Here is a 24,048-nt window from a genome sequence, read left to right as displayed (position 1 = left end):
CATTTACGATCCCAGTCAGCTTGACAGGTAACAAAACTACCCTAGTCTTGCATTTTCTCAAAGCCTATTGGAAGCAGTCTGGGATTAAGGCTTTAGTGCTTTTGCTACTTGATTATGGTCAACAAAATCAGTTCTCCATTTTAACTGGGTATTTGGGACATATGGGGATTACCTGGTTCAATAAAATTGGGGTATTTGGAAGTCGAAGGATATTGGTACAGTAAAAGTAGGTACACACAGGCTTTTGTTCGTAGAATCAAACAGCATGGAAAAAGGCCCTTTTGGCTTATTAACTACCCACTTGTACTAATCCCATTCACCACAATCAGTCCGTGACTTATGTCTTTGTGGTTCTAGATGCTGCATAACATTGAGGGTGTCTACCTCAGCCATCCTTGAGAGTATGTTCTAAATTGCCACCACCCTCTTGGTGATTAAAAATTCTTCCTCTGATTTCTAAACTTTTTACCCATCATCTTAAGCCTATGCTTGTCTGTACTTCTGTAGTGTGGTGATGAGAGCTACACATGATATTTCAGATGTGGCCCAATAATTTTTGTTTAAGGCGTTGTACCAAGACTTCCCTGCATGAGCAGGCTTGCCTAATTAGCCAGGGCATGGACTTCACTCTAACTGTGGAACCACTTTCAGGGATGGTTAAACTTGTACACCAAGGTCCATTTGTTCCTTAATACCCCCTAGGACCCTCCCATTTATGATTGTAAATCCATACCTTTATGTGACTCCCCAAAATGTATCATTACACATTTTTCAGAATTAAATTTTATTGCACAGCCCTAGGTACCAGCAGTATTATTTTGACTCCTCACTACCAATGTCACCTGCTTTTGTGTTATCTGCAAACTTGGTATATCCTATACTTGTAAGGCATTAATGTATGTAACAAGCAAAAGAAGTTGAGGCACTGATCCCTGAGATATGCTGATGATCATCAGCTTCCAATCACAAACACAAACCCCTGCCTTATTACCAAGCCAAGTTTGCATTCAGTTTGCTACCGTGTCTTGAATCCCACAGGCAATGACCTTTTTGGACCTAGCTTCCATATGGGACCTTATCAAAGGTCTAATTGAAGTCCCTGTAAACCACACCCATCATACTGCCTTTTCACTGTATTTAGTTATGAATTCAATGTTAAATTCATTGTCGCTTGATAATGGTAGGATATTATGAAGTGACTTTTTTCTCTTCCTTCAGACGAAATACTCCCTACAAAACATTAGAACCTGTCAAACCACCTGTTATTCCCAATGATTACATGACTAGTCCAGCTCGGAATGTGGCAAACCAACAAAGTCCTATTAGAACAGCATCACTGAACCAAAGGCCAAGAACACACAGGTATGATTTTATTATGAGATGATCGCTTTTTTAAAATTCTGTTGATATTAGAGTAATTGAAATTGAATTGGTCTGTTGGAAACCTTGCTTTCTCTTCCCACCCTGTCTCTTGCAAAAAATGCCATCCCCTTCTCGCAATTCCTCTGTCTCCACCACATCTGCTATCAGGATGAGGCTTTTCATACCAGGACAAAGGAGATGTCCTTTTTTTTAAAAGAAAGGAGCTTCCCTTCCTTCACCATTAACTCTGTTCTCAAATGTATCTCTCCCATTTCACGCACATCTGCTCTCACCCCATCCTCCCACCACCCCACTAGGAATAGGGTTTCCCTTGTCCTCACCTACCACCCCACCAGCCTCCAGGTCCAACATATAATTCTCCGTAACTTCCACCATCTTCATCGGTTTCCTGCCACCAAGCACATCTTTCCCTCCCCCCTCCACCCCCTTTCTGCTTTCTGCAGGGATTGCTCCCTACACAACTCCCTTGTCCATTCGTCCTCCCCATCCCATCCCACTGATCTCCCTCCTGGCACTTATCCGTGTAAGCGGAACAAGTGCTACACATGCCGTTACACTTCCTTCCTCACCACCATTCAGGGCCCCAGACGGTCCTTCCAGGTGAGGCGACACTTCACCTGTGAGTCGGCTGAGGTGATGTACTGCGTCCGGTGCTCCCGATGCGGCCTTCTATATATTGGCGAGACCCGACGCAGACTGGGAGACCGTTTCGCTGAACACCTATGCTCTGTCCGCCAGAGAAAGCAGGATCTCCCAGTGGCCACACATTTTAATTCCATGTCCCATTTCCATTCTGATATGTCTATCCATGGTCTCCTCTACTGTCAAGATGAAGCCACACTCAGGTTGGAGGAACAACACCTTGTATTCCGTCTGGGTAGCCTCCAACCTGATGACATGAACATTGACTTCTCTAACTTCCGTTAATGCCCCACCTCCCCTTTGTACCCCATCCCTTATATATTTATTATTGTTATTTTTCTCTCTCTTTTTCTCCCTCTGTCCCTCTTACTACAACTCCTTGCCCATCCTCTGGGCTCCCCTCCCCCTTTCTTTCTCCCTAGGCCTCCCATCCCACGATCCTCTCCCTTCTCTAGCCTCGTATCCCTTTTGCCAATCAACTTTCCAGCTCTTGGCTCCATTCCTCCCCTTCCTGTCTTTCTGTCATTTCGGAACTCTCCCTCCCCCTCCCACTTTCAAATCTCTTACTAGCTCTTCTTTCAATTAGTCCTGACGAAGGGTCTCGGCCCGAAACGTCGACTGTACCTCTTCCTATAAATGCTGCCTGGCCTGCTGCATTCACCAGCATTTTTTGTGTTTTGCTTGCTTCCCAGCAAGCTGGTTTTGGGTTTAAATTGATTCCGCTTACATCCATAAAAACAAACAGGCCTAATTTGACAGTGCTTGTATAGAAAGTTTTTTTTAAAAAAAAATAAACTTTCCCGATACTGTCTACAGAAAATTCTGCTTGTATTTTGATTTTCTCAGGTTTGTAGCTGTTGAAACCAGAATGCCATTCAGCCTGAATTTTTAAATGGCAACAATTTTTCCCCCCAGTTGAATTATAGTGCTGTTTGCTTTTAATTTACATCAATTTTATTTCCTTTTGAAACTAATTGTAATTCTGTAATGGCTTTGCTGTCTGTGGCTTTTCACATGTGAATTGAGAGATTTTAAAACACCGTACTATCGTATAATCTCCACTTAAACACAGTTGCAAGAAAAAGTTTGTGAACCTTTTGTAATTACTCATAAAATATGGTCTGATCTTCATCTAAGTCATAGTAATAGACATACACAATCTGCCTAAGCTAATAACATGCAAACAATTATAATTGTCTATACTGAGTACACCATTTAAACAATCACAGTATAGGTTCAATGAAGTATGTGAACCTCTGGGGTAATGCCTTCTACAAAAGCTATTTGGAGTCAGTTGTTCCAATCAATGAGATGAGATTGGAGGTGTGGATTATAGAGCTGCCCTGCCCTCTTTTTAAAAAAAAAAGGGACACACAAAGTCAGATTACTGACGGAGCTTGCTCTTCTCAAAAAAGATTTGTTTATATGCACCATGCCTTGCTCAAAACAACTTTCAGAGGACCTTAGAAGAAGAATTGTAGAGTGGCATGAAGCAGGAAAAGACCACAGAAGCATTTTTAAAGACGTGAGTGTTCATCAGGCCACAGTAAGAGAAATTATCTACAAATGGAGGAAATTCTGTACTGTTGCTGCTCTCCCAAGGAGAGGGCATCCGTCCAGCAAAAATCACACCAAGAGCACAGTGTGCAATGCTGAAGGAGGTGAAAAAGAACCCAAGGGGAACAGCAAAAGACTTGTACAAATCTCTAGAACTTGCTAAAGTCTCTGTTCATGTGTCCACTATAAGAAAATCACTGAACAAGAAAGGTGTTATGGAAGGACACCACGGAGGAAACCACTGACCTCCAAAAAGAAACATTACTGCTTGTCTCAAGTTTGCAAAAGACCACCTGGATATTCCACAATGCTTCGGGGCAATGTTCTGTAGAGAGGTGAGACAAAAGTTAAACTTTTGTGCAGAAATGCACACCACTATGTTTGGAGAAAAAAGGGCACTGCGCACTAACACCAAAAACTCAGCCCAACTGTGAAGCATGGTGGAAGGAGCATCACGGTTTGGGGCTACTTTGCTACCTCAGGGCTTGGACAGCTTGCAATTGTTGAGTGAACAATGAATTCAAAATTGCATCAGGACATTTAACAGGAGAATGCCAGGATAGTGGTCCGTCACCTGAAGCTTGATAGAAGTTGGATGACAGCATAATTTTTGTGTGTGGTATAGGTTCAACACTTTTGTTTAGGGTGAACCCAAGAGGCCCATCAACATCTTATAATGTAAGAGTTTGTGCCTCTCAATTCTATTAATATTTTAAAAATTCTTTGTCCTTATAGAAACCAGAGTTTCTAAAGTATGTATTTTGTGAAAAATTATTTCAGAAACTATTTAACCTGAGAATCTTTGACTTGAAATATTAAATCTTTTCCCTTTTAAACATGTATAGCCTCATCCATAATCCTTCAACTGTCATCAGAAGGATGTAATTATTCCTTGAGTATAGAAGTTTCAGAATTAAATAACATTGGTGATAATGCACTTGGATTGTTGTCTGTAGATTCATCAGACCAAGCAACTGTTTTTTTTTCCAATCATCAACTGTTCAGTTTTGGTAAGCTTGCATGTAGTTTCCTGTTCTTAGCTGACTGGAGTGGAACCCAGTGTGGTCTTCTGCTGCTTCATGGTTCGATGTGTCATGCATTCATTGATGCTCTTCTGCATATGACTGTTGTAACAGATAGATTGATGCTTTATTGATCCCAATGGAAACTAGTGTTACAGTAGTATTACAAGTGCACAGATATACAAATATTAGAAGGGACATGGTTATTTGAGTTACTGTCATCTTCCTGTCAGCTAGAACCAATCTAGCCGTTCTCCTCTGATCTCTATCATTGACAACACTTTTTCACCCACAGAACTGCTGCTCTCTGGATGCTTTTGTTTTATATCGTACCATTCTCTGTAAACTGTAGAGACTATTGTGTGTGAAAATCCCAGATCAGTTTCTGAGATAATTCAAATCGTCCTGTCTGGCAGCAACAATCACTGCATGGATAAAGTCACTTTTCTTTCCCATTCTGATGTTTGGTCTGAACAACTGGACCCATTGACCATATCTGAATGCTTTATGCATCGAGCTGCTGCCACATGATTGGCTGATTATATATTTGCAGTAATGTGCAGGTGTGCCTAATGTGGCCTCTAAGTGTGTAATTAGATTGAGAAGTGAAGTGTGTCTGAGAATGATGGTATACGTAATATCATGACATGCAAAATAAAAAGGAAATTGCTTGAAGTAGTGGTCCAGTAGCATATGTGGAAATACTTTACATTTTGATTTGAAGACCCATCATATTGTTTCATAAAATCTTCTGATGAACTGTTTGATCTGAGACATTAACTCAGTTTCTCTTTCTACAAGTGCTGCCTGAGTTTTGGAATGGTTCGGTATTTACTGTTTCATTATTCCACGATGTCAGATTTTTGTTTTTTGTGGGGAGATTGGCCATGTTCTAGGGAGAATAAGACTGTATTTAAAAGATAAGAGATGATTAAGCATTGATCAGAGAAAACAAGACATGAAATGCAACTTTGCACTTTATTTCAAATAATAGAATCCTGTTTCGTACTTTCTCAGGGATATTTATAATGAAATGATATGGCTTAGGGATGCGTACTTTAGCCAATTTAAAAAAAAACTCAACCAATAAGAAGGCAGTGCACTTGTAGAGGCTCGTGATGGACTTAATTTGAAAGAAACCAGAACACAGCAATTTTTATGCAAAATATCTCAAAGGTCAAAGACAGTGAAACTTTTCTCAGATTTTCCCAGATTTGGAGCACAGTTCTGCACTGAAAAGCTTATGTTTGGAAGGATCTCCTGCTTGAGAGAAATGCTGTATGAGAAGAAGAGGCAGGCAAAACAGTTAAAGTTCTGCAAGTGCTGGATAGTTTTCAGCAATTACTGTTTTTTAATCTCAGGTTTCGAGCATCTGTAATTTCCGTTATTTGGAGTATTTTGTATTAGATATAGTCTCAATTTGAGACTAATAGTCTCATTAATTTGGGATTGCCTCTGGAGGTGAGGATGGCTGAGAGTACTGTATAGTTCTAATCCTATTTTGTCCTTCCACTTTCCATCGGCTGCTGTAGATTCTACAACTCACCCCACACACTAAATGCAATTTACAGTGTAATTAACCTGCTCAATCTTTATGGATTACTGATGTGGGAGGAAGCCAGAAGACCTGGAGGACACAATACAGTTCAGAGACCATGCAAATTCTGCACAGTACTTGAGATCAGGGTTTAATCCAGGTCACTGAAGCTGTGAAGCAGTATCTCTGAGCTGTGTCACTGGTGCTGACTGAAATGATTGGATGGTGGAGCAGGCTGGAGCCTATTGTATTTAGTAATTACAAGGCATTGGATTTCTTTGGCTTTTGAAATGGGCATGTGCTCCTTAATGTTTGTTGGACCGGGATGTTGCAGCTATAGTTTGAGATTTCACAGGAAGAAGGTATTTTGATGTTGTTGAATTCCAGGGTTGGTTATGAGCAATGTGGTGCTCATGTGATGTTTACCTGGTTTTGTTTGTATTATAATGTTCAAGGAAGCTGCAGATGTGTATGTGGTACTAAATATCCTCAAATCTGCTGGAACTGAAGTGATACAGGTGTCCCCTGCTTTCCGAATGTTGTCTTTACGACATTTTGCTTTTACGAAAGTGCTACACTAGTACCTGTTTTCGTTAACCGAATGAGGATTTTTGCTGTTATGAAAAAAGACTCTTGCTTTAAACTTGTGTTTACCCTGAGAAAGACTACCATGAACATGAAGCCTTATGCGGGCAGGTGTGTGCATGCGTGACGTGTGAATGCGTGTACATGTGCATGCGTGACGTGCTTGTACGTGGGAATGTGTGATGTGCACATGCGTGTACGTGCCAATTTTTTTTCGACAAATTGATTTTGGCTCAAACTTCCCAATTCTGTTAAGTGAAACTACACCGTACATACATTATTTCTACTTTATACAGCTGTGTATTTATCATATCATTCCTGCTTTTACTATATGTTAGTGTTATTTTAGGTTTTATGTGTTGTTTGGTATGATTTGGTAGGTTATTTTTTGGGTCTGGGAACGCTCAAAAAATTTTCCCATATAAATTAATGGTAATTGCTTCTTCGCTTTAGACCATTTCGGCTTACGAACGGTTTCATAGGAACGCTGTACATTCGGATAGCGGGGGAAACCTGTACCTGTCATTGTGCTTTTCCAGGACAGGGCTCCAATGGAGAATACCAAAGTACATGAGAAGTGTTAAGTCTTCTGAACAATTCTTGTGAAATAACCAATTGGTAATATGCAGTTTGTTTTAATCAAATTGTCAAGAATGCAGATAATGATCCTCAAAAGACATGAGAGGTTTCAAACACTTGAATTTGATCACAATTGACAGTTGTGATATATTGAACTGAAAAGTATTAATGCTATTACTTTGAATTTCTTAAACTACTGTTTCCAATGACTCATGGTGATTGAGGGGGTATATGACTAGTTTGTGATTGTGACAAATTGCAGTCTAAAGATTGCTGACACAGATTTTGAACGCATTTACATCTTTGTATTTAAAGTCTAACTCCTATGATCATGCTGCCCCTGAATGTTTGGAACACCTCTCAAACTGCATATGCTAGGGAGCAATCCAGTTCAGTCTTGTGTACTGAGTTTACTCATCTGAGACAGGTAGGAAAGAGTACTAAGTGGTCCTGAAGTTGTTTTAATTGGAGAATTGAAACAGCTAGAATTCCTGCCACTCGTACTAAAAGTGACTTTGTTAAATGGTGAAGGACCAATATGAAATGTGTCTCTGGTTGTATCAAGGCATGCAAGTCAATTTACAGCTGACCCTTTGCAGTCTTTATTGAATCTGATCTCTACAGGTTGTTTGAGGTAGGCGCAAGACAAAATTACATATTTGTTTTAATTTTTTCCCTTCAGTGGCAGCAGCGGTGGAAGTGGAAGCCGAGAAAACAGTGGTAGCAGCAGTATAGGTATTCCTATTGCAGTGCCAACACCGTCGCCACCCACCCTTTTGCCAGGTTTGTAACTTTTGTTTATTTTATAGAATAGTTAATGCATGATACTTTTAAAGTTTGATATATTTGGGATGTAATTCCTTTGCTCATTTTAACTTAAAACTGGAGATGGATATTCTGGTATGTGTTCAATTTCTACTTTGAGTTGAGACTTAATATTTGTCAAAAGAGATGGCAAATGCAGTTATCAGTTCAAAACAATTAGAGTTGACATTTGATTTTGAACAATGAGCATAGTATACAGGGCAGCACAGGATGGGCTCTCCTGGACATACCTAATGAATTTTGGCCTTTTGTACTAAGGAGGTGCCAGTCGGTTTTAGGGAGATTGAGGTCTCCCATGACAACAATCCTTTGTACCTTTCCAAAATCTGCCTACTTATCTGCTGCTCAGTGTCCTGGTGACTACTGAAGGGCCTGTAGAATACTCCCTGCCCGGACAATTGCCCCCCTCCTAATTCTGACTTCTACCCAGAATGACTCAGTAGACAATCTCTCCACGACGTCATCCCTTTCTGCAGCTGTGATGCTATCTTTGATTAGCAATGCTACTTCCTCACCCCTTGCTTTTGAAACATCTAAACCCAGAGCATCAAGCAACCATTCGTGCCCTTCTCATACAGTGTCTGTAATGGCCACAACATCATAACTCTATGTACTGATCCATGCTTTTAAGTTCATCACCCTTGTTCTTAATACTTCTCTATTTAAGCACATTTCAACCAATCCAGCTGACAGCATTTATACCTTATCCACTGTTTATCCTCTCTGTCTCTCTGTACATTGCATCTACTTTTACACCAACTTCTCCATCACAGCTCCTTGAGACATTGTAAATGTGCAAAAATGCACTTTTGTTATTAAATATTAAGCTAATGCCACTTATGGACTGCTAAGTAGCTAAATACTTACTGACGAAAAAGTTAAATCCCAGGGAGAATAGACTTTAATACATTTAACTTTTAAGAATGAAATCAAGTTAAAAGTAAATGTCTAAATTTCAGACTTGGATATTTGCTAAAATACTTGTATAATTTTAATCTATTGCTTTGAAAGATAATTGATGAGTGATTTTTAAAATGCAGCAATGCTTTATTCCAGATGTTCGGGTAGATCCAACAGGCTTTACATGGCATTTCCTGTAAAGTGCAGTGCTAGCTGTAATGTGAATCTAAAATTTCATGTTTGAGTGGGAGATATTGTTGGTTATTGTAAGGCAAATCAAAATATATATATTTCATGTAATATATAGACTTTTTTTGGAATGGCTGGGAAGAAATTTAGCAATGTCTGTTTGCAAACATAATAATGCAATCTATTCAAGTATGCACTGTTGTACATAGTGGTGAGTGAACCTTTTATTCAAAGGATACTCTCATATATATGTTTCATTATAGCTGAGCCTAATTAAAGCAAAACTGAAATGGCATTTTCTGGAAGCAAAGCTGGAGTATAATAGCTGTTTTTTCCCCCAAAAATGAATTCAATGATAAGCAAGAATTTAAATTTTGAAATATTTTGCTGGAAGTAAATTTGTTTCACTGTGAACTTTTTACTGGGAGGAAAGTCTTGTTTTTTTTTAAATGATAGGTCATAAATCTTGTCAAATCCCTTGACCTAAAATTAAACCACATGCATTGATAAATGCATACACAAATGGTACTTGCAGTTGTCTTGGGTTAACTGATCATTTTAGCTGCCAGCAGCACAGATCTTTATTTGTATTCCATATACAAGTATATTAGATCTTTTATAATCACAATGTATTTTCTTTTAGCACCATATTCTATTCCTGCTGGGTCCCCTTCCCTGCCACCACCACCCCCTCCACTGCCTGTGGGCGATTTCGTAGGTGAGACTGACTCCAGCATGGATTTATTCACTCATCTCTCCTTTCATTTACAGCTGACTCAATGGATGTGGTTAATGGTGTTGATTTGCAATGGGTAACAAATACTAAAGCTTGGTGCAAAGGTGTTGGGTGATAATCAAATGCTTACAGGCAAAAGTCCTTTTAATCCATGTTGTCTTTAAGGAAAGAATTCCAGTGATTCAGTACTGGAATATTTAAAAGTCTGAAATGTTAACTCGAAGGCCTGTTCTCTCTATTTCTTTACCAATCAGTTTCTTTTTAGAACACGACATCCTTTTGTGTTGATGCCCTTAGTTCTAAAGATCTCTCTATCCCCAATTCAACAACTGAGCATCCATAGTGTTTGAATATGAAACGCTTGTAATTCGGAATGAAAAGTTGTTTCCCATCTCAAGTTTTAGATAATTAATCATGGGGTACTGAAACCTTAACTATAGTTGTAGAAGCTAGCCTGTCTGTCCCTTTTAGAATCTTCCATTTGGAAGCAATAGTGTAGACTACTTGCTGAAGTATAGTTCCACTATTGCTGCTTTAAATATTTATTGATTGGTCCTTTGAGGGTTGGCAATGTTTTAGATGGGTCATATTTGGAACCTGAGCCAATCTGGACCTGTGCAATGCTTGCGTACCAATTTTTCTTTTTGTTTTACTAATGTTATGTTTGTCCTTGGCAGTAACTGTCTAGGACCACTGGTACAGTTCTCACCTGGCTGCCTGGTAATTGGACCTAGAATCTTTCTGGTATATGTAATGAAACCATCCAAGATGCCCTTTTTATCACCTCCCCCTCACCAGCCAAAGATTAGGCTCTTTAAAAAATACTTGGGCTAGCCATCCCATTTTCTCTTTAGAGTTATTTGTCATACCACTAGGTGGTGGGAAGGGAAAGAAAGAAGTAGAATACAGGGGAAGTGAAGGGGACAAGTCTAGTAATTTTTGTCAAAGCTGGCCATGACACCAACATGGATCAAATTGCCTTTGGGCCTTTTATTAAAGATAAATCACTTCCAAATAATTTTGATATTGAAATAATCAAATTCTTAAATGTGTTTTAAAAGTCTTAACTGGCTCATTGCTGTTACATTGTTTTATAACTGAGGGCTGGTCAAAATTTGTACTTTTGTTTGAGTCTTTGCCTACATCCAGCTTCAACAGGAAATAAGATGCTTCATTTGGAAGTCTAGGATAAAGTGCATATAATCAGTGCCAAACTTTACACAGTGATAAGATGAACAGGAGCGGTAACAACAAGTGGTGCTTTTCCTTGTTGGCAAAGTTGTATCAATTGTTTTTAATGGAACAGGCAGGAATTTTAGATCTTGCATTGTATTGACTCACTTTCTCCCTACTATGGCTGGTTTGAGGGTTTGTGTTTCCTTTCACTAATCAAGTCTGTTGGGAATTATGGAATAATGCCTTTTTTTTCCCCTTTCCTCTGCTCTTGCTTTTCTTAACACATTCAGCTGGCCCTGGTTCGGCTCCTGGTTCCCAGTACAGTACCATGACCAGGCAGATCTCTCGGCATAATTCCACAACCTCCACGGCTTCTTCAGGGGGCTTCAGGCGAAATCCTTCAGTGACATCTCAGTTTTCTGTGCAGCCTCATATTAATGGTGGCCCTCTTTATGCTCAAAATTCAAGTAAGGCTTATGCTTTAATTCTGCTTTCAAATATATAGCAGTATTGCATACTGAGGTAATTGGGGCATGATGTCTCATTGAATACATGCCATTTTACTGTCCCTTTGATCATCTTCCAGGGTCAAGTTCTGACAGTGTTACTCGTTCATTTCTATAAATGGTACAGTAACAAAGTGGACAAAGGAATGGTAGATGGCATTTAACTTGGATAAGTATGAAGTAAATGTGTTTTAGGAAATTAAATGAAGGCAGACTGTACACTGTGAATGGCATCTTCCCAAGTTGGAGGAGTCTAAAGTTAGAGGGCATAGGTTTAAGGTGAGAGAGGAAAAGATTTAAAAGGGACACGAGGGACTGGTTTTTGACACACAGGGTGTCAGGTAATTGGAATAAGCTGCCAAAGAAATGAAAATACTGGAAACACTCAGCAGGTCAGGGAGCAACTATAGAAAGAGTTAACATTTCAGATTGCCGCAGGCTGCTTTTTTTCCCACAGATGCTGGCTGAGTTTTTTTAATCATTTTTGATTTTACTTTAGAAATCTTGTAAAGCAGTTCCATGGATTTCAGTATGTACTAAGTTGCTTTCTTTTGAACTCCCAAAAATATAGTTAAGATCACTGATTAGAGTTGACTGGAATTTGTTTTCAAGTCAGCGATAGTTTTGACGGAGCAGAAAATTGCAGTTTAGGATGTGTGGTTGATGTCTTGATGTTTTGTGTCTGTTTCATGTGGATTTCCATATGAGAAGTAAAATAGGGAATTAAAATGGTCTATATAGGAGGTAGATAAGATTAAGCACTCAACATAATCTGCAAACTAGTGTTAAAAGAACCCCACCCTCAAAATAATTTGTAGTAAGACTTATTTGGCTGTAGACAAAATGTATCCTTCAAAAGAAGAAAAGTTAATGTTTGATACCTGATTTGTGCATGGTTTTGCAAGACGTGCAGGTGATCTGTTAGTTTGAATGGCAAGGGATGTGATATCTCTTGAGAGAACAGACATCTGATCAATGACAGCCTGGCTTCTTAAACATTTGAGGCACGTGTAATCTTTTGGCTAGTCAGTATAGGAATACCTTTCCACCATTAGTTTTAATAGGTGTATTTGCGACTGCAATAGTTTGAAAGGTATTCTTTTAATCATCACAAAGTAAAGGCAGTATCCAGAAAATATTAAAAGATCTAGTTAACACTTTGGCCTTTCAGATGGTTTAACTTGGAGTCAGTAAACAATCTTGGTTCAGAGTGCATGGCAGGTGTGAAATAGGACATTCAGAAATATGAAAAACATTCACACCATTCCGCTTTTTCAGCCTTCCAACTTGCTTAGATAGGGTATTTTTTTTTGAGGCTATGCTAAAAATACAAATGTGATTTGTTAGGTTTTTATTTTCAGTGCATAAGTATACTTGAAGACAGCTGTGGTTAAATGAACTGGAACTTCTGGTTTGGCTCAAGTCATTTTGGATAGTTGAAGCAATATTGTATGAGGGTAGACAGGTTTTTTGTAAATTATCAAGTTTCACAGTGAACATCTTGAGTGATTAAAGCAGAGTTTTAGTAGTGTTTTAAAGAACAAGGTAGTGATAGAGACATGTTTGGAGTTAATAGACAAAAACAAATTGCTGGAGGAATCCGGTGGCTGTTGGAGAGGGTGAATGAAGAATAACTGACAATAATTCTGGTTAAGATGCTGCAACAAGATTCCATAAAATTTACAGGCTCAAGTGTAGAAGGTATAGCTCCCGCTTTAATTGATCCAGATCTGGTAGCTATCTGCAGTCTTGGATTCTTTATCTTACTAAGGGTTTTTGAATTATGTGAGGCAATGCTCAAAATACAAATAACCTCAAAATTGTGTTATTGTATATCCAGGAGACTAATTTAGCAAAAGCACAGGGAACTCGTGGGAGTTGGAAGGAATGAGCAGGAAAAGTTTAAATTCAATTTTGTGCTTTTAGAAAGTGTTAGGCTGGCTGCGATTTGTCACATTCTGGAAGATTTGTGTCTGTTCAGAGATGTTGGTATCATCTTGTAGATGCTGAAATTTATATAAAGGGTTACTTATGGAAGTCTTTATTTGGAAATTCTAATGGTGAGAGCATTCAAGCTATTAATTAAAATGTACAACGGAGACTCTGAAACCATAGGCAGTTATGAACAATGGGCAGTCCTCAGTGTACCAAATTATTTCAGTCTGAAATTTGGAACTTGCAGATTTTGAGCAAGAGTCCTATTTTTTTTTAAAAAAAAAACTCATGACCCAGCTTCACAATAGCTGAGAAATTGCTTTGCTAGAATTGAATGTTTGCGCAGCTATCCTTGAAGAAATTCTTTGCTGCTATGGTTTCGGGATAAAGAATTTTTCTTTTGACAAAGGCAGTTGTTCGTAGAAAATGAGCTGCAGCATATATTGACCTCGGTAAGGATCCAGAGTTGAGGTAAACTCATTTGAACAGCAAGGGCTATCACTTCCTGATCTGGTGTTGTTCCCACATTATGTTGCTACCTAGGCTCTTTTTCTCCCTGAGTGTTGGCTCTGTCCCATTTTATCTCTGCTCCTATTTGTGAATGTTTTTATAAATGGCTTTGCTTTGAGAAATTTGGGTAAGTATGACTCTGGTCTATTTCTCTATTTTTTAAATAATTGTTGTTAGACTTATGAGTTTGTCTTTCTATAGATTCAACTAGAAAACAGCTACTTTCACTCGTATACAATTGTGTGGTTTGCCGAGTTTTCCTTCCTAAATGTCTCGCGCTTCTGTTTGTCACATTTCCCCCTTTTTTTTCCCTATTATGATATTGGCCTAAAGCTGAAAGGTAGATCTGTCACCATCTGTCAGTTGCTTCCTGTTCTAAGTGGATGGATGATGTGAAGTGGGAGTTGGTGCAAAACTTCAGCTGATTGCTGATGTCTACAAAGATTCCTTTTTTCCAGCTGCTTAGGTGCTATTAGATTGTTAGAATATTCCTTAGCTGTATTTACTGAGCTTTTTGAAAATGAAGACACCTATGGGGGATGGGTGGGGGGAACCTGCCAGTTCAGAAAGTATCTGTAGTTACAAATTTCAGTTTACCTGTTAAAAATGACTGTATCTCACATTTCTTTATGCAGCAGGTAAAGCTGGCTGCTGGTAAATTTGATGCTGATTTTTTAAAAAAGACAACTGGTAAAAATAATTCTGCTACATTTTCCTAAAACTAAAATAAAGAGACACGATGGTTGTCCTAAATAAAGAACTAATCCAGTGCTTAAACTGTGGTTAAAGGAGCAATGATCTTGGAATTTCTTTTTGAGATTGAAATTATCCTCTCACAAGAAATTATTCTTTTTGGCTTTGCAAAATCACTTTCTGAACTCTTCTGAAACCTTCTAACTGTTCGTTGCTGCTGTAGCAGTGTGTTTTTCATGTTTTTCATGGTCTGGTCCTTCCAGTTCTGTTATAATTGTGACTTGATGTTTCATTCCTCCTACTGGACATTCAGAACTTTTCCTTTGACCATGTGAATGCAGCCTACTGTTAGTAAATTCACTTTTTGGTTTACCTGAATTTTATTTTGAACCTGGTCTGTGTGCTGTATTATAGATGTTAACCCCTTGGAAAAGCATATTCACTTTGCAGAAAAGAGAACTGGATAATTTTGTGAACCACTTTTCATTTCATATTAACTACTACATTTCTTAGCAATTTAAATCACATTACTCTCTCTTTGCTGAGATACTGAGCTGATACTGTTGGCATTCTAGTCAACAAGCTGCATTTTCTTTGTGCAGGGTTTCCTTTAGCTTGTGAAAGCATTGGGACATACTCCCTTCCTTCCTTCAACTAACAGACAGAAGCTTGCTGAAGCAAATCCCCAGATTGTTTTCTGTCCAGGCTAAGACATTGTAGTTAGAAGGCTGTTTATAAAACTAATAAATTCATGAACATCTGGATAACTGTAGCTTCAGTTGGGTAGCTCCTTGTAATTGTTAATGTTGGAACCATCAATTTTTCAAAAACTTTGTCTTGGCAAATGTAGTTTTCCTTTTTTTCTGTCATCTAAAGTATGTGATGCAGTGGAACCTCATTATAAAGTATTACTGTAGTGGCACCTTATTTACATATGTTTGGCTTTTAATTTAGACTTGTGTAGAAACTAATTGAATACATTTCCAATTGTACTTAAAATGCTCTAAAATCCTCCAATCAGTACAATTCCTAAAGCTATCTCTAAGTAAATTTATTTTTATCTTTGGAGAAATGAGGTTGCACTGCCCGTTAAGTAATTGTATGTTCTAAGTCAATGTGGTTGACAGCTTTTTGTTTGCCTTTTTCTTCTACCCTTCATGTTGTTCCAATGTGGCCTTTGTTCTTGCCAGCATCCCTAGCTCCACCCCCTCCCCCTATGCCTCAACTGACTCCACAGATACCTCTCACAGGCTTCGTGGCCAGGGTGCAAGAAAACAGTAAGTTTGAAGGCTTAAGTAGATGCATCCATTTTTCATCTAAGGAAAGAAGATTGCATGATTAGCATATTCACAAGTTCTAGAAATTTCACTGCTACTTTCCACTTAGAACACTTCACCAGCTGTTTGCTCATTTGTTACATTTTCAGTTGCATACCCTGACTTTATTTCTTGATGTGCAATATTCAGTTCCTATTAATATTTTAATATACCAACTGGTGTATCTTTTGGGTTCAGCCTATTTTGCATCAGGCCTGTAAATATTAAATTTGCTGCTGAAATCTTAATTGGATTTTTCAAACTATAGCTTAAACTCTTGTGCAGATTTTGTTTCAGGCTAAAATTTTTGCATACATTGCAAATAATTTAAATATTATGCCCTTGTTGATTCAAACAAACTTTTAGGTGATGAAATGAAATTCTAATGAGGAATTTTATTTGATTAACTCAACAGAACTTGGTTTTCAAATATATTGTTCTGTGTATTGTACATCTAATTAAGACTTTTAGTGGAAGCCTGTTGTTAGGTGCATGTGTTAGAACTGAGAATTAATAAACTCTCTCCTGTTCATCTTGCTGTATAGTTTTGCATTAGTGCAAAGAATACTTTAGATTTTATCTGCTAAAAGATGTGCTGAGTATTGTCAGTGTCAATATTTAAAATCTAGGAATACAAAGTTGCCATCTGTGGACAGTAATTGCATATATTGATTCTTGAATTTCGTATAAATGGTAAGCTGAGCACTACCTCCTTGTACTGAATTCTGTGTAAATATATAGAGCAGTTACTTGAACTGCTACATTTGTATTAATTTGCTTTAAAATTCCTAATCCCATAACATAGTGTTTTTATATCATACTTCTGATAGATTTCCAACTATCTTTCCAAGTAGAACTAAGGATTTCTGAAAATTTTGGAGTCTCCATGCATCAAAATCTAAAGAATTAATGAATTTTTTGATGCATTTCCTTGTAACAAAAAAGGAAATGCATTAAATATTTTGATTTGCAGAATAATTCTTTCAGAATCACATACTGCTTTGAATGATCTAAATTGGTCTTTGTCCAGATGCTGAATAATTTTAATATCTGTAAACAATTTCACAATTCAGTCTTATTAAATCCTAAATTCAAAGGATTTAAACTAAATTGAACACGTTTATTAATCGCAACAAAATTTGTAATTGAATCAATCTTTCAACAACTAAAATAATAGGCATTGAATTATGAACTTTCGGAAGTTGCTTGGAATTGCATCTTGACTGAGACAGCTTGCATTAAATATCTTTATGTAGAACTTAAATGATTATGACTAACTGATGTGATATTCTTTGCATGTTTGGCAAAGCCTGAAATACAAAATGTCTGGAAATGTTTTTATTGCGAGTAAAATGTTAAATATCTGATTATATCTCTTAAATTTTCACATTGCTACAGTTGCTGATAGTCCAACTCCCCCACCACCTCCCCCACCAGATGACTTACCAATGTTTGATGAATCCCCACCTCCTCCTCCTCCACCCCCTGTGGACTATGAGGATGAAGAGGCAGCAGTCGTGCAATACAATGACCCGTATGCTGATTCGGACCCTCATTGGGCACCAAAGACTTATATTGAGAAAGGCAAGTGATTTTGTTTGAGGACGTACAGGAAGTGTATCTATGAACTATATTGAAGCAGAATCTCCAAAATTTTAATCAAAAACTTTAAATTCCAGGTAGTAATGAGGAAAAGGTCATTTGTGGCAATGCACGGGTCATTTCCCCTTTAGAGCTGCTGCGTATCCTTGACATCTAGAGCTTTTATTGTTGATTGGGTAGATTATGATTGTGAAATGTTATTTTATTAATCACTTCAAATGATCAAGGGCATACTTAGGATTAAAAATAAAATGGAGCTGTGCATTAAAATGTCTTGCAGGAGTTGGACTTCATTGTGCTTTGTCACAAACTCTTGTTACAGGAATGAGCTTAGATGAAATGGTCTCTGCCAAAAGATTTAAATTTGAGGCAAAATACTTCTATAGCAGTAAATTTACTTTTTTAAACCATTTGTCTTAAATGAAGTAACCTCCAATTTTGAACACACCAAAAAATTGTGAAAACACACTGCTTTATTTGATTTGGTCTGATAGTAATAATAGTAAAAAATTGAGGTGTCAATTGACATGCTGGGATGTAGCTGGAATTTTGTTGGATTTTTCTTTAATGGGTGATAGTTACATTTTGTTATTAAATTGAGTTATGACAATACAAAATTAGAGAATGCAGAGAGAAAATTGTTCACAGAATAGGTTGATAAGTAGAATATAAAGAAATGTGACTGCACTTGATTTTTTTAAAATTGTGCCTTGGATGCAAGAGTGAGGACTGACCTGAGATTTGGTTGATGTAAGCACTGGGCCAGATTGAAAAGGTCAGGGTGTTGGGGCCAGAGGAGAGGGATAGGCTGGTGTTCAGCTTGCTGTTCCACAAGGTTTACGTGTCTCTGCACTGAACTGAGGCTGTGGTCTGCAACCAATGGGCTCCTGGATCAGCTGCAATGATGACTGGCTTTGTAGCTGTAGACTCGCTTTTGTGAATTTCAGTTCTGAATGTTACTCGTGTTTTTATTTTTTTCTGCACATTGGGTGTTTGACGGTCTTTTTTAAAATGGTTCAATTGTGTTTCTTGTGGCTGCTTTAAGACAAATCTCAAGGTTGTATATAGTATACATATTTTGATAATGTACTTTAATGGCTAACAAGGAGAGAGAATGCAGGGAGCTAGGTAGGAAGCTAAAAAGAAGGCCTCAGGGGTAGGAGCCTCTGGTTGCTGCTTGTGCCATGTGTCAGTGAGGCTTAAGAATAGGATGATTTAACAGATGAATGTGTGGCTGAGAAATTGGTTGGGGATTTGTGGATTATTGGATCTCTTGTGGCTGGGGTGAAAATAAATTATGTTAAAAGTTCAAGCAAATCCACTAATAGAAAGGTTGTGAGTGGTGGTAAAAATCTTCTGAGGTGTATATATTTCAATGCTAGGAGTATTGCAGGGAAGGCGGATGAGTTGAGGGCGTGGATTGACACGTGAAATTATGATGTTGTAGCAATTAGTGAAACTTGGCTACAGGAGGGGCAGGACTGGCAGCTTAATATTCCAGGGTTCCGATGTTTCAGATGTGATCGAGGCAGAGGAATGAAAGGTGGGGGAGTAGCATTGCTTGTTAGGGAAAATATTACAGCAGTGCTCAGGCAGGACAGATTAGAGGGCTTGTCTACTGAGTCCTTGTGGGTGGAGCTGAGAAACAGGAAAGGTATGGCCACATTAGTGGGATTGTATTACAGACCACCCAATAGTCAAAGAGAATTGGAAGTGCAAATCTGCAGAGAGATAGCAGGCAACTGCAGGAAACATAAAGTTGTGGTGGTAGGGGATTTTAATTTTACATATATTGATTGGGTCTCCAATACTGTTAGGGGTCTAGATGGTTTAGAGTTTGTAAAATGTGTTCAGGAAAGTTTTCTAAATTAATATATAGAGGGACCAACTAGAGGGGATGCAATGTTGGATCTCCTGTTAGGAAACGAGTTGGGACAAGTGACAGAAGTCTGTGTAGGGGAGCACTTTGGTTCCAATGATCATAACACGATTAGTTTCAACTTGATCATGGACAAGGATAGATCTGGTCCTAGGGTTGAGGTTCTTAACTGGAAGAAGGCCAAATTTGAAGAAATGAAAAAGGATCTAAAAAGCGTGGATTGGGACAGGTTGTTCTCTGGCATGGATGTGATCGATAGGTGGGAAGCCTTCAAAGCAGAAATTTTGAGAGTGCAGAATTTGTATGTTCCTGTCAGGATTAAAGGCAAGGTGAATAGCAATAAGGAACCTTGGTTCTCAAGGGATATTGCAACTCTGATAAAGAAGAAGAGGGAGTTGTATGACGTGTATAGGAAGCAGGGAGTAAATAAGGTGCTTGAGGAGTATAAGAAGTGCACGAAAATACTTAAAGAAATCAGGAGGGCTAAAAGAAGACATGAGGTTGCCTTGGCAGTCAAAGTGAAGGATAATCCAAAGAGCTTTTACAGGTATATTAGGAGCAAAAGGATTGTAAGGGATAAAATTGGTCCTCTTGAAGATCAGAGTGGTTGGCTATGTGTGGAACCAAAGGAAATGGGGGAGATCTTAAATAGGTTTTTTGCATCTGTGTTTACTAAGGAAACTGGCATGAAATCTATGGAATTAAGGGAAACAAGTAGTGAGATCATGGAAACTGTACAGATTGAAAAGGAGGAGGTCCTTGCTGTCTTGAGGAAAATTAAAGTGGATAAATCCCCGGGACCTGACAGGGTGTTCCTCGGACCTTGAAGGAGACTAGTGTTGAAATTGCAGGGGCCCTGGCAGAAATATTTAAAATGTCGCTGTCTACAGGTGAGGTGCCGGAGGATTGGAGAGTGGCTCATGTTGTTCCGTTGTTTAAAAAAGGATCGAAAAGTAATCTGGGAAATTATGGGCCAGTAAGTTTAACGTTGGTAGTAGGTAAGTTATTGGAGGGAGTACTAAGAGACAGAATCTACAAGCATTTGGATAGACTGGGTCTTATTAGGGAGAGTCAACATGGCTTTGTGCATGGTAGGTCATGTTTGACCAATCTATTGGAGTTTTTCGAGGAGGTTACCAGGAAAGTGGATGAAGGGAAGGCAGTGGATATTGTCTACATGGACTTCAGTAAGGCCTTTGACAAGGTCCTGCATGGGAGGTTAGTTAGGAAAATTCAGTTGCTAGGTATACATGGAGAGGTGGTAAATTGGATTAGACATTGGCTCGATGGAAGAAGCCAGAGAGTGGTGGTAGAGAATTGCTTCTCTGAGTGGAGGCCTGTGATTAGTGGTGTGCCACAGGGATCAGTGCTGGGTCCATTGTTATTTGTTATCTATATCAATGATCTGGATGATAATGTGGTAAATTGGGTCAGCAAGTTTGCTGATGATACAAAGATTGGAGGTGTAGTAGACAGTGAGGAAGGTTTTCAGAGCCTGCAGAGGGACTTGGACCAGCTGGAAAAATGGGCTGAAAAATGGCAGATGGAGTTTAATGCAGACAAGTGTGAGGTATTGCACATTGGAAGGACAAACCAACGTAGAACATACAGGGTTAATGGTAAGGCACTGAGGAGTGCAGTGGAACAGAGGGATCTGGGAATACAGATACAAAATTCCCTAAAAGTGGCGTCACAGGTAGATAGGGTCGTAAAGAGAGCTTTTGGTACATTGGCCTTTATTAATCAAAGTATTGAGTATAAGAGCTGGAATGTTATGATGAGGTTGTATAAGGCATTGGTGAGGCCGAATCTGGAGTATTGTGTTCAGTTTTGGTCACCAAATTACAGGAAGGATATAAATAGGTTGAAAGAGGCAGAGAAGGTTTACAAGGATGTTGCCGAGACTTGAGAAACTCAGTTACAGAGAAAGGTTGAATAGGTTGGGACTTTATTCCCTGGAGCGTAGAAGAATGAGGGGAGATTTGATAGAGGTGTATAGATAGAGTGAATGCAAGCAGGCTTTTTCCACTGAGGCAAGGGGAGAAAAAAACCAGAGGACATGGGTTTAGGGTGAGGGGGGAAAAGTTTAATGGGAACATTAGGGGGAGCTTCTTCACACAGAGAGTGGTGGGAGTATGGAATGAGCTGCCAGACAAGGTGGTAAATGCGGGTTCTTTTTTAACATTTAAGAATCAATTGGACAGATACATGGATGGGAGGTGTATGGAGGGTTATGGTCCGTGTGCAGGTCAGTGGGACTAGGCAGAAAATGGTTCGGCACAGCCAAGAAGGGCCAAAAGGCCTGTTTCTGTGCTGTAGTTTCTGTGGTTTCTGGGGAAAGTATGCGTTACACCTGAACTTCAGACAGACCATTATCCTTGTGGGCAAGTTTGCCACAGAGCTATTGGGTAGGGTTTAAATTAGTTTGGCAAGGGGATGGAAACCAGAGCGACAGGCCAGAAGATGGGGCAATTGGTTTACAGGTAGAAGCAGCATGTCGAGATATTGTGAGGAAGGAGAAGCAGTAGATGGGGCAAAATTGCAGTTAGTGATCTGGGTTGAAGTGTATCTTAATGCAAGAAGAATCTGGAGCATGGGTCACTACATGGAACTACAACATTATAGCCATTACAGAGACTTGGCTGTTACAAGGGTAGGGATGGCTGCTAGATTTCATGGGATTTAGATGTTTCAAAAGGCACAGGAGGGAGTTAAGTGCTGGGGAGGGGCATGGCTAATCAGGATAGTATCACAGCTGCAGAAAGAGCGAATGTTCTGGAAGGGTTGTTGACTGGGTCATTGTGGATGGAGGTCAAAAACAGAAAGGGAGCAATCACTCTGGGAGTCCTTGTGCAGGATACCCTAAAGGTTAATCTTGAGGTTAAGTCAGTGGTGAAGAAGGCGAATGCAATGTTGGCATTCTTTTCTAGAGGTATAGAATATAAGAGCAGAGATGTGATGTTGAGGCTGGTTACGGCATTCGTGAGACCACACTTGGGAGTATAGTGTGCAGTTTTAGGCTCCTTATTTTTAGAAAGGATATACTGACACTGGAGAAGGTTCAGAGAAGATTCACAAGAATGAAAGAGTTACTGTATGAGGAGTATCTGGCAGCTTCCCTGGAGTTCAGGAGAATGAGGGGGATCACATAGAAGCATTCTGAATGTTAAAAGGCCTAAACAGATTAGATATGGCAAAGTTATTTCCCATGGTTGGGGAGTCTAGGACAAGAGGGCACGACTTCAGGATTGAAGGATATCCAATTGGAACAGAGGTGCGGAGAAATTACTTTAGTAAGGTGGTGGTAAATACGTGGAATTTGTTGCCATGAGTGGCTGTGGAGGCCAAGTCATTGGGTGCATTTAAGACTGAGATAGGTGGGTTCTTGATTAGCCAGGGCATCAAAGAGTATGGGGAGAATAGACAATAGGTGCAGGGGTAGGCCATTCAGCCCTTCGAGCCAGCACCATTCACTGTGATCATGGCTGATCATCCACAGTCCCCTTTTCCTGCCTTCTCCCCATATCCCTTCATTCCGCTATCTTTAAGAGCTCTATCTAACTCTTTCTTGAAAGCATCCAGAGTATTGGCCTCCACTGCCTTCTGAGGCAGAGCATTCCACAGAGCCACAACTCTATGTGTGAAAAAGTTTTTCCTCAACTCTGTTCTAAATTGTCTACCCCTTATTCTTAAACTGTGGCCTATGGTTCTGGACTCCCCCAACATCGGGAACATGTTTCCTGTCTCTAGCATGACCAGTCCCTTAATAATCTTATGTTTCAATCAGATCCCCTCTCATCCTTCTAAATTCCAGTGTATACACCCCAGAAGGCAGGGGTGTGGGATGATTTTTAGAATTGGATCAGCCCATGATTGACTGGCGGAGCAGACTCAATGGGTCAAATGGCCTACTTCTGCTCCAATATCTTGTGGTCTTGTGATATTGATTGGCACCTTCATAAGGCAGAAGATTTAGTTGGAGTGGAATTTGTTAGGTGTGTCCAGGAATGATTCTTGATGCAACATTTAGACAGGCTGACTCAAGGAGAGGCTATACTGGATCTGATGCTAGTTGATGAAGTGTGTCAGGTTATAGATCTCTTGATGGTTGAACATTTCAGCGACAGTGACCACAACTCCCTCACCTTTGCCATCGGAGCAGACTTTATGTTAATATATTTAATTGGTGTTAAGGGGGATTATGATGCTATTAGGCAGTCACTTGGGAGTATAAATTGGGAATGGATGTTTTTATGGAAATACACAACAGAAATATGGAGGTTGTTTAGGGAACAGTCACATGTGGTTCTTGTTAGGTTTGTCCAATTGAGGCAGGGAAAGAATGGTAGGGGAAGACACTATATAGTTGCTGAGAGATGTAGGGAAGAGAAAGAAAGAATCTTTTAAGGTTTAGTAAGTAAGGATCAGACGGGGCTCCAGAGAGCTGGCGGGTAGGATTTTAAGAATGGTCTTAGG

The 24,048-nt window shown here is 39.2% G+C and overlaps 1 protein-coding gene across 11 annotated transcripts in view; it reads left to right on the top strand.

The window, feature by feature from the left end:
- The window catches only part of abi1a (abl-interactor 1a), an 88,416-nt gene that overhangs the window by 61,226 nt on the left and 3,142 nt on the right, over nucleotides 1-24,048 (top strand). For 2 of the 11 annotated variants that reach the window (XM_063044276.1, XM_063044277.1), the window contains 6 exons: nucleotides 1,219-1,362; nucleotides 7,988-8,088; nucleotides 9,863-9,937; nucleotides 11,422-11,598; nucleotides 15,966-16,052; nucleotides 17,490-17,675. In XM_063044276.1, the coding sequence (XP_062900346.1) occupies nucleotides 1,219-1,362; nucleotides 7,988-8,088; nucleotides 9,863-9,937; nucleotides 11,422-11,598; nucleotides 15,966-16,052; nucleotides 17,490-17,675 (770 nt within the window). The remainder of the gene's footprint in view (nucleotides 1-1,218; nucleotides 1,363-7,987; nucleotides 8,089-9,862; nucleotides 9,938-11,421; nucleotides 11,599-15,965; nucleotides 16,053-17,489; nucleotides 17,676-24,048) is intronic. The other 9 variants (XM_063044278.1, XM_063044280.1, XM_063044281.1 and 6 more) reach the window with 6 other exon arrangements.

This window comes from Mobula hypostoma, chromosome 3 (genome assembly GCF_963921235.1).
Source record: "Mobula hypostoma chromosome 3, sMobHyp1.1, whole genome shotgun sequence".
NCBI classification, from domain to species: Eukaryota; Metazoa; Chordata; class Chondrichthyes; order Myliobatiformes; family Myliobatidae; genus Mobula; species Mobula hypostoma.
Note: the sequence above shows the minus strand (reverse complement) of the source record. Positions and strands in the feature narration are given on the sequence as shown.